This window comes from Lepidochelys kempii, chromosome 16 (genome assembly GCF_965140285.1).
Source record: "Lepidochelys kempii isolate rLepKem1 chromosome 16, rLepKem1.hap1, whole genome shotgun sequence".
In the NCBI taxonomy this organism is placed as follows: domain Eukaryota; kingdom Metazoa; phylum Chordata; order Testudines; family Cheloniidae; genus Lepidochelys; species Lepidochelys kempii.
The window spans coordinates 13,993,646-14,014,095 of NC_136395.1; the positions used below are offsets into that span (position 1 = coordinate 13,993,646).

The 20,450-nt window shown below is 46.6% G+C and overlaps 1 protein-coding gene across 4 annotated transcripts in view; it reads right to left on the reverse strand.

Annotated features, from left to right (window-relative positions):
* Positions 1-20,450, reverse strand: part of BRINP1 (BMP/retinoic acid inducible neural specific 1) — a 93,078-nt gene that overhangs the window by 30,441 nt on the left and 42,187 nt on the right. For 3 of the 4 annotated variants that reach the window (XM_073314213.2, XM_073314211.2, XM_073314212.2), the window contains one exon: positions 4,527-4,717. In XM_073314213.2, the coding sequence (XP_073170314.1) occupies positions 4,527-4,717 (191 nt within the window). Of the gene's footprint in view, positions 1-4,526; positions 4,718-20,450 lie in introns of those variants that run through there. The other variant, XM_073314214.2, reaches the window with a different exon arrangement.

Sequence of the window (20,450 nt, forward strand, 5' to 3'; positions counted from 1 at the left end):
TTGAACAGGCAGTTTTGGACTAAGGATTCTTTTAGGTCTGCATTCAATAATGGCTCGGACTTCATGACTTCAATGGACCTACACCAGTTTACCCCATCTGAGGATCTGGCACCTAAGTTGTGCATGAAAAATATGCAGGCAGGCATGCGAATCGATCTAATCTTGTCTACAGAGCTGCTCATTTACAGCGTGTTTAAAGAGCTTTCCGTAGCCCCCAGAGGAACAAGAGCCAGAAACCCTCGGAATTTCACTAAGGGTTTCGCTATTGGCAATCTATTTTATATGGAAGGTGCTCAGAGAATATGGTGATGAACAGCGTCACAAAACTTTAAGATAAGATACCTTCTTTGTCACTGCAGTATTCTCAGTGCAGCTACAGATACATGCCATACATGGTATTTAACTCTGTGTGCAAAACGGTCAACAGCTACAGGTGATAAATAGACAAACAGAAGCAAAAAAAATGCCCGTAAGAAATTTACTTCCGTTTTTCATTTTCTAAATGTTTGACATTTTCTACCCAGCTCCAGTAACCGGGCATGCAAATTGGTGACTGCGCCTGCAAGTTCTCCATCTTATTGATCTACTGGCATATGTTGCCCATACCAAGACCTGTCTGCAGTCCCTGGGTATATATTTGCATTGAATTTAATTATCATTCTTTTTTTCTTAAATGTGGCCCATATTTTTCCTTTAACTGTTGCATCCAGTTCAGGCCTCTCTGTCTGTGTTCCCCATCAGTGTCTCCATCATAGAATCATAGAATATCAGGGTTGGAAGGGACCTCAGGAGGTCATCTAGTCCAACCCCCTGCTCAAAGCAGGACCAATCCCCAACTAAATCATCCCATCCAGGGCTTTGCCAAGCCTGACCTTAAAAATATCATCCCTGCCTAATGCCTTGGTATGCCACTTCACAGAGCACTCTAAGATTTTTCCAAGTCCAGTGAGTTCCTCCTGTGGGAGAAGATTGTTTTCCTTCTGTATTCAGTTTGTTTCAGAGAAAGAGAGAGCATCTGGTTTCAAGAAACAAGGCAGGGTGTGAAGGTTAGGCGGGAATGATATTATAGACACTATATCAGCCAGGCTGCTATTCTGTCCATTCCAAGAGAGAAAATCACCCAGGCAGAATATCCAATTCACATGGTTCTTTCAAATGCTGCCTGTGCACTTATTTGGAGTTTGGCTTTACCATATTTACCCTGGAATGATTATCATCACACAGGCATCAGACACACATGCCCATAGGCACCCTCTCAAACCTGCAGCATATCCACATTATCTTAAAACTCACATACTCAGATATTGGTATTTGCATCCTCATAGAGCCATACTGTGATTCTCTCACACATAGAAGTACCTAACGCCACACGGAGTACTCTGTCCTCTTAAAAGTAGTCAGACATAGGGCTCAGTTCACCCACATGGTGTGGCACTGCCTTTTAAGATCTTGGGAGGTCTGAAATACATGAGGACCTAGGAAATAGGAGATACTGGTAGAAAGAAAGTGGTCCTAGAAGTAAGTCGTATTTTGGGAGGAAATCCTGTTTGTTTCTTTAAGGGCTTGTGATCAGGAGCTTTGCAGGGTGGATGTAGCCAGGCTCCTCTTGCTCCCAGCCAATTGGGATGAGCTTTAGGAAGGGGATCAGCATATATGTTGCCTTCTCCTTCATAGTATGGCTGACAGCAGCAGGAGAAGGCTGGCCTGCTGAGCCTGAGGACTAATTGGAGGAAGGGGCCAGCTGAAGGAGAAGCTTGCTAAAGCTCTACAGCTAGCCGAAGTTACCACCCTAGCTCCAGGGAGGAGAGCTGGGGGAGCCCGGCCTTAAAGAGAGACAGAGGGCACTTTCTGAATTACAATCCATCTGCTGCCAGAGAGACTGGCAGTGGCCTGGAAGTGACTCCTCAGCGGCAGGCTGGGAAGAAGCTGCAGGAGGAGATGGAGTGACAGTAGTGGAGACCTCAGCCCTGAAAGAGCTAAGGACAGAATAGGAGCATCCCAAGGAAGCAGTGATGGATTAGAAGGATCAACCCTTAGCTGTCTAACATGGTGTCCCTGGGCTGGAAAACCAAGAGAAGAGGTCTGTCCTGGGTCCTACTACAGGCTTCAGGACTGAAAGACAAAGACAGGTAAGTCCCAGATCATAGAATCAGAGAAGATTAGGATTGGAAGAGACCTCAGGAGGTCATCTAGTCCAACCCCCTGCTCAAAGCAGGACCAACGCAACTAAGTCATCCCAGCTAGGGCTCTGTCAAGCTGGGCCTTAAAATCCTCTATGGATGGAAATTCTACCACCTCCTTAGGTAACCCATTCCAGTGCTTCACCACCCTCCTAGTAAAATAGTTTCCTCATATCCAACCTAGACCTCCCTCACTGTCACCTGAGACCATGGCTCCTTGTTCTGTCATCTGCCAACACTGAGAACAGCCGAGCTCCATCCTCTTGGAACCTCCATTCAGATAGTTGAAGGCTGCTATCAAATCCCTCCTCACTCTTCTCTTCTGCAGACTAAATAACCCCAGTTCCCTCAGCCTCTCCTCATAAGTCATGTGCCTCAGCCCCCTAATCATGTTCGTTACCCTCTGCTGGACTCTCTCCAATTTGTCCACATCCTTTCTGTAGTGGGGGGGGGAACCAAAACTGGACATAATACTCCAGATGTGGCCTCACCAGTGCCGAATAGAGGGGAATAATCACTTCCCTCGATCTGCTAGCAATGCTCCTACAAATGCAGCCCACTATGCCGTTAGCCTTCTTGGCAACAAGGGCACACAGTTGACTTATATCCAGCTTCTCATCCACTGCAATTCCCAGGTCCTTTTCTGCAGAACTGCCGCTTAGCCAGTTGGTCCCCAGCCTGTAGCGGTGCATGGGATTCTTCCGTCCTAAGTGCAGGACTCTGCGCTTGTCCTTGTTGAACCTCATCAGATTTATTTTGGCCCAATCCTCCAATTTGTCTAGGTCACTCTGGACCTTATCCCTACCGTCCAGCGTATCTACCTCTCCCCCCAGCTTAGTGTCATCTGTAAACTTGCTGAGGGTGCAATCCATCCCATCATCCAGATCATTAATGAAGATGTTGAACAAAACCAGTACCAGGACAGACCCCTGGGGCACTCTGCATGATGCTGGTTGCCAACTAGACATGGAGCTGTTGATCACTACCCATTGAGCCCGATGATCGAGCCAGCTTTCTATCCACCTTATAGTCCATTCATCCAGATGGGGGCCAAAGGCCTGGCATAAAGGCCATTAGATTCTGAGTTTTCTGTTTGGACTTTTCTGTTACCCCCGGAAGGGGGCTGAGCTGAAAGCTGATCTGGCTGGAGGGCTGGGCCACAGAAGATGCAGACGGTTGCAGAACCAGAATGATGGATAAGGGGATACTGGAGTAGAAGAACCCCTTGCAATGCCTTGTCCTGGCACAAGGGTGAGCTATGGCAGTGGGTTTGCCTCAGCCGAGAGCACTTGTGCTACTCAGTTTAACTCCGGGCATCACTAGGGCTGCAAAATATTTCCAAGGCCTTCCATCTGAGCCCTCAGCAGGAGTGTAGACACATGTATATTGTCAGGGATGAGGACTTGCAGTTGTGCCTGCCCAGTCTCTGGGCAGCCTATGAGCACAACAGAGCTGCATGATTGACACCCCATCTATTGGCCGAGGAAGTCAACAAGCACTTTGGGCCAACAGCAACAACTGATCTCTGGCTGCTCAGCCCACACACCCACGAATGCAATCACTACTGTGCCTGCCCTGCTCCTAGCACTGCTCCAGCCCTGGTCCTACTTGTTCCCAGCCTCGTTCCTATCCTGCCCAGTCCACTGCATCCCTGCTTCCCTGCGTGGTTCCTGACCCTGGGCTCTGACCCTTAGCTCTCACTCTTGGTCCTTGACCCCAGCTCTGAGCTTGGGCACTGTTCCTGGCCTGACCACCTCTGTTCTGACCACTAGGCATGACTGCCCACACTACACACATCCTGTATGCACTCAAAACCTGACACGGACATGTGCGCACACATCATATAAACACACACCATTCTCACATCAAGTATGTGTAAACGCAGCTCACAGAAACACTCCACCATGCTATTGTCAAACAAAGCACACCTGCGCTCATGTCACTCACACCAATACACAGTACATTGTCACACCAGGCACACGTATCACATCTACCGACACCCACCCCCACACGCTCTGCTTCATAAGCCAAAGGGGCCATTCAGAGTTAGCCTGGGCTTCTGAGCAGATCTGCAGGAGAGTATGGGGCTTCAGGGGGGAAATGTGACAGCCCTGACTCACCACCATACGAACTGGCCTACATCCTTCCCCGGGTCTGAAGAAGAGCTCTGTGTAGCTCAAACGCTTGCACCTTCCACCAACAGAAGTTGGACCAATAAAAGATATTTACCTTGCCCACCTAGTCTCTCTTACATTTAAAGTGACACAGAGCTGGAAGAGCATGCTTCATCCCTTCTCCCCACTGTTACAGTGAGCTGCATACGAAAATACCCCAGTTGCCACCTACCTCCTAGGGTGGCAGAGATGAGGATGTGCGTGCCGTACTTTTTGATGATGGTATCAATGAACTGTTGCGTGGTGGGTCTCCTGCCCAGCAAGCGGATGCTCCTCTGGAATTCAGGCATCAGGGGCACTGGATTGCGGAGCAGGTCTCTCCGTTCGATGGCTGTGTTCCTCACCTTCCAACGGGCAAACTCCCTATGTGACAACACAGGAACACAACACAGGTGAGGCTCTGAGTCTGGACAGGAGGGGAGAACCACCAAAGAAGGGGGAAGATGAGGGCAAAGGGGAAAATATGGGAAGACATCCCCACATAGATACACAGGGGAGGCTCTGAGGCTAGACCTAGGAGTGGGAGGAAGAAGAGGAGAAGCAAGAAATTATTGCACAATGCCAACGCACCTTAAGGATCAGGGTCTAAGCTGCTGCTGCGGGAATCTCAACAAGTTCAGAAGTAAATTTCAGATGAGCTCCCAGAAGTATGGCTGTCCCTTTGTAGGGGTCAGAGTATCCCACATCTGCCTACTGCAGTGCTCCTACACCTTCCTCTAAAGGAGCTAGTTTGGGCCACTATTAGAGACAGGATACTGAAGCAGACAGCTCTTGGTTCTGATCCAGTCTGGCATTCCCATGTCAAAGTGTTTCCATCCTATCTAAACTCTCTGACTGTGCAAAACCCAGCTAAAAAGTTGGAGGGCACAAGCTTGCTCGTGATGTCCTGATTTTCCAGCCCCTAGAGTGCAGGGCAATGTGATCCTTGAACAACAACATGGACAGCACCTGCTCAGCACCTGCCCTCTGAAAATCAGGCCCCTTTTGGGTATGTCAAGTTGGGCAGCCAAAAACCGAGGCACCCGCCATTACTAACCTCTTTTGCAAAACCTTGGAGAAGGCCGAAGAAGAAAACCAGGATTTAGAACTGTCCTGCAATATGCACAGCACTATCTTAGGCAATATGTTGCCATGTCCAAATGAGTCACAGGCTGCAGTTCCTTTTCGTTCATTTATTCCAGTAAATCAGATAAAGCATTCATTTAAATAACAGGAATAACACTGTGTGGCACTTTCTGTCTCAATAAGCATTGGCATCCCCCTGTACAGGTGGAGAAACTGACTTGCCAGGAGATGATTTAGTACATTCAGCGGCAAAGCTATGATCAGAACCTGCGACTCTTGGCTCCCAGTCTGGCTCTCTAGCCACATGGCCTTGCTGCCTTTTAGATTATTTTAATGAATGTAATTATGCATGTGTTTATTTTGACTGGGTCCCATCACCACTCACCAGGGGGACTTACAGCAATAATATCAGCAACATACCAGCCTTTTAACTTAAAATGCAAACTCCAGAGCTAATTCCCACTTGTTAATCCTCAGACTTTGAAAAAGCTAAGCAGAAATTCCATTCCCAGTGCGCCCTGAAACTCACTACACTCAGGCTCTGGAAAGAGCAGATCCCAGAAACAGGGTCCTTTCACTGGAAATAGTCTGCCACCAGACTTGGAGTGTTTCCTCCCAGCAACCAGTAACGAGAACAACCCAATGGATCGGTTATGCCTATGATGGGACACATTGGGAGTCAGATTCTTGGTTCCAAAACTATTTACAAATAATGAGTGCCTTGAATAGCCCCCTGAAATGTACAGATGTTGAATGCATGGACCAATCCCCAACTAAATCATCCCAGCAGGGCTTTGTCAAGCTGGGCCTTAAAAACCTCTATGGATGGAGATTCCACCACCTCCCTAGATAACCCACTCCAGTGCTTCACCACCCTCCTAGTGAAATAGTTTTTCCTAATATCCAACCTAGACCTCCCCCACTGCAACTTGAAACCATTGCTCCTTGTTCTGTCATCTGCCACCACTGAGAACAGCCGAGCTCCATCCTCTTTGGAACCCCCCTTTCAGGTAATTGAAGGCTACGATCAAATCCCCCCTTGCTCTCCTCTTCTGCAGACTAAATAACCCCAGTTCCCTCGGCCTCTCCCCGTAAGTCATGTGCTCCAGCCCCCTAATCATTTTTGTTGCCCTCCGCTGGACTCTCTCCAATTTGTCCACATCCTTTCTGTCGTGGGGGGACCACATCATGTGCTCACGGCGCTCACAGTGGCATATTGGTGTGATGTGGTATGAATGTGGTGCCTGATCTGACCCCATGGACATCAGTGAGCTTGGATCAGGCCCCTGGAGCCTGCAATAGCCATGCAAGATGCCTCGCGCAGCTCAGGCCACTCACGTGAGCCTGCACTAGCTGATGCAACTGAGTTGTTTTCAAGGGTAGCCTAAGTATAACTCAGTGGGGCAGACAGAACTAGCAAAAGCCATGGAAGACTGTTGTGAGTCCATGTGAAAGAGATGCTAATGCCTGATGTGGGAAAGGGAGGGGAGAGCCAGTAAGGAGGGACAGTCTACATACTGCTGCCTAGGGGGCGGCAGACACTCATACATCAGGCCTTCCTCTCTGTCCCAGTAACGAGATAGATAGATAGGAATCACCCCTTCTGAGCTAGCACTAATGAGTGAGCAGTCCACACTGTGTGTCAGAGAGATGGAGGGAGTTGCTGGGGACGATCTTGACACTCGTTAGTGGTACATTCCCTCCAGGGGAAAAACAAAACAGAAAAATGCTGAGGAGGGAAACAGAGTTGAAAGCACAGTCTGGGGACATCACCCAGAGCTCCCACTGAGTCTCTACAGATAGGAGAATACAAGGGCACGTACATCTCTATCTGGGGAGAGGAGTCTGAAAAGGAGAGGCCGTTGGAGCAAATTAAATTCTCCATCCTCAAACCGCCAAGGCGACCAAAGGACATAAGTGGAGAAACAAGTCCAGTGCAGACCTTGGAGACCGTGATTTGAAACCAAAGAGAAATGCAGCAACCAAGGAGCGGGACTGAATATGTGAAAGAAACAGAGCAGAAAGGTTCACAATGACGCCCAGAAGTACCACGCTAACTAGGCCACTTCCTCACCTCCCTCCCCTCCTCCCAGTGGGTATTGCTGCCTATGGGCCCTGCAGGACAGCAAGGGGATCCCATGCCCAGCATATGCTCCAGCAACGTGGCCCAGCACATGGGCTAAGGGCAGAATGACTCCTTTTGGAGCTGTCACCGTAGCCAGGTTGAACACCCCGCCTCCCTTCCAGCTTGCTCACTCCCCCTCTCCTTTTAAAGCACGGCTTAAAAGCCACCAGCTGCTGCATGCTGCCCACAGCTGATGAGCTGTCAGCCCGTGCTCCTCCCACACAACCCCAACCCAGGACTTGCAGTTGCCAGCCAGCCTCCTGTGCCCCCCAACACCTCAGCGTTGCTGTTGTTATTTACTGGGTGACATTAGTGTGATCAAGGGAATGAGCCAAATACCCTGCTCCAAAGGTTTGACTTTCTGAGAGCCAGATTGTACAGTTCTGCGTGCGTAGGTGAGAGACCTCTGTGGAGGTGCTTATCTGCCCCCTGTCTCCACAGTGTCCAAGCACCTCACAAGCATTACTGCATGCATCCTTGTGGCAGCCCTACGGTGTAGGAAGTTTTATCAGCCCAATAGGACAGATGGGGAACTGAGGCACAGAAAGTCTCATTGAGTTGCCCGAGGTCACTCACAGAGATTGTGGCACAGCCAGGAATGCACCCCGAGGTCTCCTGTGTTCCAGTCCAATGTCTTTATCCAAGACCATGCTTTTTGTCCCTGGCCTCACGCCCTTGATCCAGGGCTGGATACACTCATAGTTCTCCTGGCTCTTGAGTGCAAGACTCCTTGAGATTCCTGCAGGCAGTAGATATCCCCAAAGGCTCCGATGAGGGGCAGGATCCCAACAGGACCATGGCACCCACCCACCAAGCTGCCCTAACACAGAGTGAGGGGTCTTCCTGCCCCCTTTCAAAGGGTGGTAGAGGTGCTTTTCCAGCTGCCCCTCTCCAAAATGCCCAGGACAAATCCAGGCTGAGCAGTTTGTCTCGGGATTTCCTCTGCAGAATGGCCTCTCCTCCCTCCATGACAGTGTTGGGCCATTAAAGGCTGCGGTTTTCAAAGGGGCAGAAGGGAATTAAGTTCCCACAGGAGTTGCTCTAGAACCTCGCAGGATCCTAGAGCCCAGCCTCCAGCCCGAGCCCAGACGTCTACACAGCAGTGAAACAGCCCTGCAGCCCAAGTGCTGCGAGCCCGAGTAAGCTGGCACGGGCCGGCGATGGGTTTATATCTGCAGTGTAGACATACCCCTTGTCTTCTTGGAACATTCAGCCCACAGCTTCAACCTGGCTCTGTCATAGATACACAATACAGCTCAGATTAGCACACCAAAAAAAATAAATAAATAAAAGAGTGGAATTCCAGAGCAACATTCACAAAGAAAAAGAGTGCAAGCCGAAAGTGATCAGGCATGATAGATGGAGTTCACTTGCCAGCTAGAGAGACAGACAGATACATGACAGCTAACTAGCCAGACTGATGTTAGAGCTACTGATCAGGGCAGTAAACAGCAGTTTGTTACTGTTGGGGTGTTCTGCAGGGCAAGGCTGCACGTGAGGGCTGGCTGCTGCCACAGAATTATAAACCTTTGAAGGAACCCCCACCCCCCTTACAGTTCCCCCCCACACACTAAATTATCTAGTCTATCCCCCATTAACCCTGGCCAAGAGAGGATTGCCCCCCGTCAGTGGTGTGTTCTCCAGCCCTGTGTCTAGTCTAGTCTTAAGTGTTTCAAGCAGCAAGCCCTCCTATTTCCCTGGACAATTCTTCCGCCGTCTCTTGGATTTCACTTTTAGGAATTTCACTTTTTTTTTTGTTGTTTTGTTTTTCTCTCACTCATATTTTGCCGAAAAACAGCATTTTTTGGGGGGGGGTAGGGGGTGCCAAGAACAACATGGATTTTGCAAACAGGGATGAGAAATAAATGGCTTCAAACTTGGGTAGATTTTGTGTGACCTTGAGAGTACCTCGGTAAGTGGATTGTTCCAGCACTAAATTAAAACACAATCAAACAAGCATGACTCCGAGTCTAGTGCTGTGTGTTTGGACAGCGAGTGGGTCTCGCTCTGTTTATGCGTGAGACGTAATTATTGGGTGCTGGAAAGATCAATTTAAAAAAAAAAAGAGAAGAAAATGGAATACATTTTTTTTTATTATTGAGCTAAAGCCTAGGGAGGGTAGGAAGGATGATTTAGTGGATAGGGCATTAGGATGAGAGGCAGAAGACAAGGGTTTGGTTCCCAGCTCAGATTTCTAATGTGACCTTAACTAAGTCATGTAATCTGCTCTGTGGTTCAGGTGCATATCAGTAAAATGGGGATCATTTCCCCCTACTTCACAGGGGTAAAATCTACTGATGACTGCGAGGCTCTCAAAAACGAGGGCTGTATACGTACTAAGCTAGACTGTGGGTTCCAGATGCTCAAGTCTTCTTCAAGGATACTGAATCTTCCTCCAACTGAAGACAATGGCAAAACTCCCAGGACAGACGGCCACATGTTTTCAAAGCAGCCACTGATTTTGTGTCTCCATTTTTGGGGGTGCCCAATTTGAGATGCCGTCAATAGGCCTGACCACAAAAAGTGCTCCATAGCTCCAAGTGATGTCAAAGGGGGGTGCTCAGCCCTTCTGAAAACCCAGGGGCCATGCAGTGTCCTAAACTAGACACCCAAATATTGAGAGACAGTGAGAATTAGAAGCCGCTTTTGGAAATTCGGCTGCACAGCTTTAAAAGTTAGTTAAAATGTGTTGTCCCTTGGCTGAGTCCCCATTTTTGTTTGAAAGGAAACAGGAAGAACAGAAGGTGCTAGGTCGCATGGCAGAAAATGTATCAATCTGCTGGAACACATTTCGTGTAGCTTTTGGGGATGCCAGATCCTCAGGTGGTGCAAACCTGTCAAAGCTCCATGGACATCAGCAAAGGTACACTGAATTACACCACCTGGATCTGGCAAATTTTGCTGGAATCCATTCTCTCTGACTACAGGGATCTGGTTATAGCGAGATCACCTTGTGGGCTATTTAAACTTGTCAACTTGTCCCCTCCTGTTTTTATGTGATATTCTTTGTGCACCTTTCATTCCCAGCAGCACTGGATTTACCCTTTCTAACTCCAACCTTCACCATATCCTTGTCCGCACTGGGTAATTTTTGCAAATAGTTCCTATTACTGCTAACAGCCATTCAGCTGTTTGCAGCATTGTTCTGGAGTGATCTGGAATGAAAAACTTTTACTTGAGCCAGAGGTTCCCACATCCCAGGCCAGCCCCATGGCCACCATGCGGCACACACCTATGGGAATCAAAAAGCTCAGATTTCGATCCAAAAATGGGCGTTTTGATACAATTTAGCTTGGGGGGGAAACATTTTAAAGGTTTCCGGGATTGTTCCAATATGGAACAAAACCCAAATTTTGAAACCTTGCAAAAAAGTCGCCACGAACTGGAATTCTCCTCCTCTGTTCACTGCTGGCCCAATTTCACTCCCAACACAGTCCTCCCTTTAGCAAAGAAAACTTGGCATTCCCCCAATTATCGATTCAAAATTACACTTCAGCAAAGATCAGTTTTTCCTTCAGAGCCCTGACATTTCAAAAGGTTGCATGTTTGTGGCTGTCTCCATTTTGGGGTTAGTAGCGTGACACACCTTAAAGGAACTGGATTTCCAAGTGTAGGTGCTCAGAACTTTCTGAAAAATCAAGCCACTTCAAATCAATGGAAAAAGGCTCATGAAGTCTATTTGATGGGGGAAACTGAGGCACAGAGAGATGAAACCATTTGCTCTAAGTAACACAGACATGGTGGAGCCAGGAATAGAACCTACCCACATCTCTTCATAGCCAGCTCATTGCTCTATTCATCAGGCCACACTGCTTCCTATATTTTTCCTACTGATCCAAGTGAAATGATGATACAGCCCAGTGCAGTTAAGGGTGGACAGAGGCAGATGACAGCTGTAACAAGGTCCCTTTAAAACCAGCATTCAGCTGTAACTCAAGAATCCCAGTTCTCATGGGATGATTAGGCAGCAGTGTGCAAGCTCCAGAAGAGCGTGAAGCAGAATCTGCTGGAGTTCTGCCAGTGGAAAGGTGCTGGACTTGTTTTTCTATGTACGCGAGGGAAGAGGTGATGCAAATGCACACCAGCATTCAGTTGCCACCAAAAAAAACCCCCAAAAACCACCCCAGAAGCTGAGAAATCAGTCTAATGAAACGCAAACCACTTCCTTTGGGGAAGCTATATTGACCCCATCCTGTTCTTGTGTTCAGGGAGTGGAGGGGGGATTTTGTGAGGTTAAGGTGTGAGACAGAGTTGCTTACAGCTGATTCAATATGAATTTATAGTCCCCTCTATTTGTTTCTCTTCATCTTTATATATGTATTTTTATGAATAGATATTTCATGATATTTTAGCCATCACAAGTGCCCTTCATCTGAGGATCGCAAATTACTTTATTAACCAGCAAAAAGAAAAGGAGGACTTGTGGCACCTTAGAGACTAACCAATTTATTGGAGCATAAGCATCCGATGAAGTGAGCTGTAGCTCTCGAAAGCTTATGCTCCAATAAATGTGTTAGACTCTAAGGTGCCACAAGTCCTCCTTTTCTTTTTAACGATACAGACTAACACGGCTGCTACTCTGAAACCGTTATTAACCAGCTGAGTCTTTTGGTATCGTTGTGATGGCAGAGAGATATTATAATACTCATTTTGCAGGTGGATAAACTGAGGCACAAGGAGGTTAAAGGCAAGGTTTTCTTGCACTGGAATTGCAGTGCATGCAAAATGCAAGCTAGCAGACTGTGCACACAAAGCCCCATAAGCGCCTCTTTACATGAATCAATTTGGTCATTTCAGCTGTAAAGGAAAAAAAACCAACCACCCACACTGATATCCAGGAGTCAAATCCATCCCCATTGAACTCAATGGCAAAATTCCCATTGGCCTCAATGGGGGGAGCCAAGGGGGAGGGCAGGATTTCACCACAGGTGTGCAAATGCAGAGAATCTGAAAGGGCAGCAGGATCACAAGCAGTATGTGAAGCTGTCCCACTGTGATAGGAAGTACAGGCCCTGTGCAGCGGGCAGAGTGAACCATCTGCTTCTGCTAGAGGAATGAGCACAGTTACCTACCCTGATTGCTGGGCTTTGCATATGTGAGCAGGGTTGGGCCAGTTGGGAGCAATTAATTAGGCAATTATACACCCCGCCTCACCCAGCACCCTATAAGGAGATGTGCAGCAATGTGGTGCTGGGGGTTGTGTTTGTTAGTGGGAAATGGTCTTGAGACAGGGTGGGCTGGGGGCACCTTTTCCCCTGCTAAATGACCCATATTTCAGACGTTTGGGTTGGGCTGGGCTGGAGTCAGCCACTTCATGCTGTTGAGTAGCTGAAGAAAGCCCTGCTGTGCTTGGTTTGGGGTTTAAAGAGGCAGGATAACGTTTTCCCCCAGCGCTTGTACAGGATCTTTCCTTGCTTGCATGGGGCTTTGGCCTCGACACTGCATAAGGGCTAAAGGAAAAGCATTGCTGATCTCTCTGTTAAGGAGAGCACCGCTACTGATAGCTCACTACTCACAAGGGGTGAGTGATGACCCAAAGAGGGCAGAACAGAGACAATTATGGTTCTGCCTCCTCCTATGCATATGCTCACCCACGTAGCTGGGCAGGCTACCCAGAGAGAAGTATGCTGCTGAGCGATCTCTATGCACAGCAGTATTCCCAACCCCATGTGGTCAAAAACCATGAGTCAGGCCCCAAAAAATCATGAGATTTACAAAAAATAGAACACATTTTTTGTTCTTTTTATTTCCCTTCTGGATTTTGAGCCTTTTAGGGATCCTTTTTTAAGGCTTTTCTCTGCAGCTCTGAGAAACAGATTATTATTATGAAAGCTAAGAAGCAGAAACACATGACTCCAGGAGCTGGGGCTTAAAAGCGAAAACAAACAACACCAACTCTCACAAGATTCACAATAATAAATAGACCTCTCTGCCTTACTTCCTCATTACCAAATCCCTAACAAATCTGGCTGCTGGGGTATTTACCCATCTCTAGTTGCTTCTGTCATGCAATCACCCCAGAATCCAGCATTGAGAGTGTGTTTCTGACTCCGATCCTGCTCCAGTTGTAGTTGATGCCAAAACGCCTATTGACTTTCAATAGGAGCAGTATCAGGTGCTCTGTCTTTCTCATCTCTCCATCTGTCTGTCTGTCTGCTTTCCTATGGATGCCGTACTTTAAAGGGCAGGTGGTGGCTGTGTTTAGAGCCTCAATCTTCCTGAGCATTGAACCATTTTGAGTCACACACTGATCGGCGGAGCTGAGTTTCTCTGACTGATTGTTTTCTGATTTTGTTTAGCACTGCATCCGGGCTGCATTTAAATCTTATTATAAAATCATTTTCATGTCCATGGATTATAGCTGTGACTCACTCCAGTGGGGAGCACTAAAGGGAGGGCAAGAACACAGCATAGGCATGCAAGGTGCTAAGGGACTTTTAGAGGTTATATGATACCATCTCTAACAGGAGCTAGTTGAGCAAATGTTGTGTGGGGTGAACAAGTACCACTTTATCAGCTCCATATCATCCCAGGGGTGGTTTTCCACATATCAGTAATCAGTTTTCCCTCCTCGCCATCTTGCTGTTAGATTAACAGATTTTAATGACAGAAGGGTCCATTGTGATGACCTACTCTGATCTTCTGCATAACCTCAGCCACAGAATTTCACCCAGTGATGCCTGCATTGAACAGAACTCCTTGGGGTTGAGCTAGAGTGTATCGTTATCATCTGTTTGTTTGTTATTTGTATTCTGGTAGCAGCCATAATGTGCTAGGTGCTGTCTGCAGAGAGAAAGACACATTCCCTGCCTCCAAGAGCTTATGATCTAAGTCCCCGATCTGGCAAGTGAGGTCACATGGGTGGACTGCAACTCTAACACGTAGCCATGCTGAAGCCAACGGGCCTCCATACAGTCCCCCTGAGTTGTTGTCATCTGCAGTATAGGGGCCTAAGAAATCAAGCAGCCTAGCAGCCCACATGGGAGAGGAGAGGGATACAGCCCAAATGTGCAGTATATATTACAATCAATACACCTCCGTGTGCCTGCCATCCCTTCACCCTACCCTGACCAGTTTCTTATGGGCATCATGGCAGAACTAGGTCCTGAGGAGAGATTTGGAGGAAAGGGTAGTGATTAGAGTTGGTCTTTAAAAGGGGGAGGGGGTGGAAGTGGGAGAGAATACACAGGTTTCTTTTTCATTCCTTCCCCTGCCTTCCCCCGCAAAATGTGAAAAGATTCCAACCAGCCCTAATAGTGACCTGACAAGGTTGAAAAGGGAGAGAGTGCCATTCACAATGGGCAGTGGGGTAAAAGGCACTGAGGTGATTATAGGAGAAGTCAACGCGGGTAAGTCAAGGCTCACATGATCAGCTGTGAGAGGTGGAGTCAGCTAATCCTGCACATAGTTTGATCCTTCTGAAACCAAAAGGAAGGGGAACTACAGAGAAAGGACTTCTGTTGCCTTGTGAGAACAGCTAGGAATAGTAGGCATCTTGTGGTGGGGGGGATCCTCTTGTGTTGGTTACACTGTGTATGTCAACACAAGCTATTCTCATCTCTTCTCTTCTCTTTTCTTTTCATGCCACCCTCATCATCCTAGTATCTGATCCCCTTCCAGCAGCGCATTGTGCAACATGACTAACATCCTTCTCGTATGGTTCGAGCTCTCCTCCTCCTCCCTCCTGGAGGAGAACTGTGTGTGCAGGATAGTTTTCTGTGGGATGTTTGACACAAACATTTCCAGAACATTCTGTCTAGTGGAAAAGCCAAATCAAGAGAGCAGAGGAAGCAACACCTAGTAAGCTACTGGACATGGACCGACGAACAGGCTCGATGGCACTAGGACAAAGTCTCTCTCTCCACAGCAAAGCTAATTCTCCTGCCCAGGCCATGTGCATTCCAAGAGGGTTCTCCAATGTTCATGCTCTTCTTCTTTCTCTCTCACCAATCTTGATCAGATCTCTGCTCCTTTCCCCCATGCCGGCTCCTCGTCTAAGTACCACCTTCCTCCCCCTTCACACGTTGTTAGTGCGAGATGTTTCACCTCAGGAGATCCGGCCATTCGGAATCACCCTTCACGTGTCTCTCCACATCTCGCTGATCCCACATCTCATTTCAATCTCAGCTGAAATCGTATGTTTTCCCTCCCCTGCCCCCGGTGTTCCCTCTGCTGTTGTTGATGATTTATCGCTGCGAGTGCCCTAGTCAGTGCTGCAGAGTGGTCAGGGATGCGGTTTGTATGAAAGATGCTATAGGAAATAAAGTAGTATTCCACGGTATTTGTCACTCCAACTAAATTCAGCCGCACTCCATGTTACACAGAAGGCTTGTCCCTCACTCATAGGGCACTAGATTCTTCCTTCCCTGACTAGGTAGTCCAAGAGGAGGCCAGAGAGTGCAGCCACCAGTGAAATGAGCCCCACATGTTGTATGCAACTCCCTGAGGAAAAGGCCAGTGAAAAGCCTTTATACACTTCAGTCTAAAAGTAGAACAAGCCTTTAAGATCCAGCCAAGACCCCCTTCCCTGGCACCTGGTTTTTGCTGCTACATTACTCGAACATGAATGAATCCCCCCCCCCCTTCCTGGGGGAAAGACCAAGGTGCTTCAACTGTGCCTAAGCGAGAGTTTTGCTAGCAGCTTGCCAAGAAATCAAAGGTGGCCCCTAATTTCCATCAAATGGAACCAATTGGACATATTCTCATCTTTAATACAGAGCCGTGGCTCATGTAAACTACATATCTTTGCATGTAGTGTGGTGGAGCCATTTGGCTCAAAATGGAGCATGAGTGCAGGGACCCAGAGGTGTTTGATAGAGGGTGCAAGCTGTATTGTAGAGCTCCATGGATGCATTTTGTCTATGGTCCACCGCTTTGGCCACTCCTAGCCTAGAAGCTGTTGCTTTTATTAATGTGAAAGTATCAACAGAGAGAAATGCTGATGATATCTCCCATACACTGACCTCCTGGACCTGGGCTGAGAGTCATCCTTATAGTATAAAATTCTGTGAGGACTTAGATGTACTAGAAAGTCCATTAAATGAGAACTTGTCTGGACCATGTTGAAGAGATTTCTACCTGGCCCTTTCCCAGTTCTGGAAAAGCAGGAATCATCAGGAAACAGTCAAACTATTCCCAGTAAGACTCTGAGTCTGTGGACTTGTTCTTCTACATGCATACTTCTTCCTACTGGGATTTTCCATGAGGCAAACTCCATGGTGCAGCTGGTCATGGGAAGGCTGCTGCCTACACACTAAATAAATTCTCGTGTGAGGCTCTGTTTCTCTATGGAAACTGCACCCTGCATTTCTCTCCATGGGTTTTTTCTCATTTCAGGCTCCATAATAAATTAACGAGAAGATGTTTTCTTTACACCAACCCTAGGACAGACTCTCTTCTGTACTCGATTAATCTTTAGTGATCTATATTAAATACTTATCTGAGGAAACGAGCCCTGTATCGCAGCAACATTTTCTATTATGAGACTTTATCATATCAAGAGAGATTTTTCCAGTGCTGACTCCCTCGTACGTATTAAGCCGGAATTTCCGAGAGAATGACACACTTTTTTTTTCCTCCCAATGACCTTTTCTCTTCGTAACAAGCTGCTGATATGTTGGAATTTACAGGGTTATAAACGCTTTTTATTGAGTGGGAGGAGGCTGGGTAATTCAGCATTAGCTTTCCTAGGAAAACCCGAGGGAGAGGCTGTGATATTTGACACCAGTAAAGGCATGAAAGGCCTTCTGGGATCACTGGACACGAATGTCAGTGGAAGTCAGAAGGCTTGTGAGCCTTGTGCTCTCTCTGACGATGGACCTTTCAAACGATACCAGCTTACAGGAGTTTGCCATCACAGGAGACAGAAGGAAAGGGATCTAGAAAGGGACTGGGAGTCAGGATTCCCAGGTTCTCTCTCTGGCTCTGAGAGATGAGTGTGATTGGGTAGGTGATGGGGAGCCAGGACACCTGGGTTCTCTTCTTGGCTCTGCAAGGAGAGTGTGGTCTAGTAGTTAGATCAGGAAAATGGAAATAACAATTCTTGTGTCCTCTTTTGGCTCTGCCACTTAATTTCTGTGTGACTATGGGCAAGTCATCTGACATCTCTCAACCTAAATTAAACCTTATATAAAATAATAATAATTAATCATTAATTGTTATTATTGTTTTGTTGTAGTACTTAAAGGGGGACTCACTCATGGATCAGAACCCCTCTGTGCCAGGCACTATTCAAACACAGAATAAAAAGACAGTGCCAGCCTCAAAGAATTTATAACCTAATACTTCCCTGCTTCACAGGGGGGTTGTGAGTTAAGCTGGTTAATAATCATCAGTGAATAGCTTATTCCACACATTTCAAAATAGTTTTGTATAAATTGTTTGAGGAATATATGCACATTATAAATGATTTAACTAGCAATACAACCAAGCTGCTATTTTTGACTAATATATCCATGAATAATAAATATGATGAATTTCATTATATTTTACTAGTAAATTATTCATTTAAAAATCCTTCCCTCAGCTATCATTAGGAGGCTTAATTAACACTTGTTAAGTGCTTTGAGATCCTCAGATGAAAGATCTTATAGATAGGCTTGTCTGAATTCTATTTTTTTTTAAATAATTTCAGTGGATAATATCAGTGTTTATTTTAAAGCTTTGTTTTATTATTTAAGTTTTCACAATTTTGGATTTTAAGCATGTTTTTCCAATTTGTATTTATTTAAATTTTCACAGTTGTGGGCATTTACTGGGGGAGAAGAGGGTCAGGCAATAATTATCAAATGTCAGTAGACATTGAGATTCAAAAAGTTACCGCATTGTAATGGTTAAAACACAAATTGTCAACATCACATATCAAAATATACAAAGTAAAGATTCTTAAATCAGAATGCAATAAATTCTCAAGGAGAATGTTTTCTTACTTGATCTCTCTCTGTAAATTTTCATTATTATCAATGGAACTATATCTATTTTGTCAGGTTCTGCCTGCACGGTGAAATTGACATTTACCGACATTTGCCAGCAAAAATCTAATCCTTCCAAGCCTAGTTACAGAAGTGCTTGTTATTATTCCTTTCTGGATGAGTATGTCACTAGTGATTTATTGATATTATTAGGAGTAAATATTTATATTGCGGTAGTGCCCAAAGGTTCTATTTGGGAGTGGAGTCTCATTGTGATGAGCGCTGTACAGACACAGAAAAGAGACATCTTCATGGCCTGAAGGGTTTACAATTCTCCAAAAGTGGAGTCCGGCCCTTAATATTTCTCTTATTTGGGAATTTGGCTAGGACAGCAACACATGGTGCACATGCTGATGAAGTGATGGCTGTCATTTTTTAAAACAAAAGTGGAAGATCAATTTCCTAAGGGCCAGATTTTAAAGAAATTTAGGCACCTAAAGATGCAGATAGGTGCCTAAGTGAGGTTTTCAAGTGCACCTAATTCCCATTGAAAGATATACAATGTAGGCACATGGGCACTTCTGAAAATTACTATTATTATTAATTATTTGTATGACCATAGCATCTAGGAGTCCTAGTCCCGGACCAGGACCCCATCGTGCTTGGTCCTGACCAAGCATGGAACACACACATAGTCCCTACCCCAAAGAGCTGACAAACTAAATATAAAACAAGAGACACCAGATGGATTCAAACAGATGGAGGAATACATGAAAACAATGACACAATAAAAACAAATCCCTCTGCGTCTTTAGGTTCTTAAATACCGTTAACTATCTGGTTGTATGTACATTTACATGTGATTTGCTTCCTTTCTCTACAAGCCCACAGTGTGTGTTGTTGTTCTGAAGACTTTTTGTAGGGTTAGCGCTAACAACAAGGCTGTTTGCAGGGTTTAGGCAGGCGGTGTGCTGGCTGCATGTTCTGGCTCTCTTTCTCCCCCATTCAGAAATATATTAACTTCTGTGAGCTCACAAGGAAGATAAAGGACCCACAAAGCAAGAGAGTTTCCTTGCATCTCTTCCACTATGGCAGCGGATTGATTGCAGATTGGAAGCAGCTCCAACTTTCCTTCCCAAATGAAAAATGAAGAGCTCTTAAAAATTGAATAAAATCTCTCATGCTATGAGAAGGATTTCCACTAGCACAGACAGAAGAGGAGGCAGCATAGAGCCATTAAAAATATCTATACATGCTGACTGATTCTTTACACTCCAGCCCCCTCGTGTACATACCCCACTGCCCTTTATGATAACAAATCTGTGGCTTACCTATGTGACTTCATACCAATGCTGCATACCATGGAACATCTCCACCATGGCCTCTTTGCACCAGCTAGGCTGGCTGTCGGAAGTGGACCAGCGTGCGGGTGTGAGTCCCATCCTGGAGAACACCACAGCAGAGTGCTATGTCCAGGACAGTTCTGGATGCAGAGAGATGGGCCAAGTGAGGTGGCTTGAGGCCACTAGGGGGTTGTACCATTTTACACCCCCCTAATGGCCTATGGGGGCCTTTGCAACTACGTGTAAATTAGGGTAGCCCCAGCCTATACTGGGTGCTGAACTGGTCCTAGTGGTCCCTGCGTAGACTATTACTCCTTGTCCACGCGCTAGCACCTATGCCAGAGGAGGGATGTGTTGGCAGTGCTGAAGGGGGATGGGATAGCTCAGTGGTTTGAGCATTGGCTTGCTAAACCCAGGGTTGTGAGTTTAATCCTTGAGGGGGCCATTTGGGATCTGGGGAAAAAATTGGGGATTGGTCCTGCTTTGAGCAGGGGGTTGGACTAGATGACCTCCTGAGGTCCCTTCCAACCCTGATATTCTTTTGGCAACAAAAATGATTAGGGGTCTGGAACACATGACTTATGAGGAGAGGCTGAGGGAACTGGGATTGTTTAGTCTGCAGAAGAGAAGAATGACGGGGGATTTGATAGCTG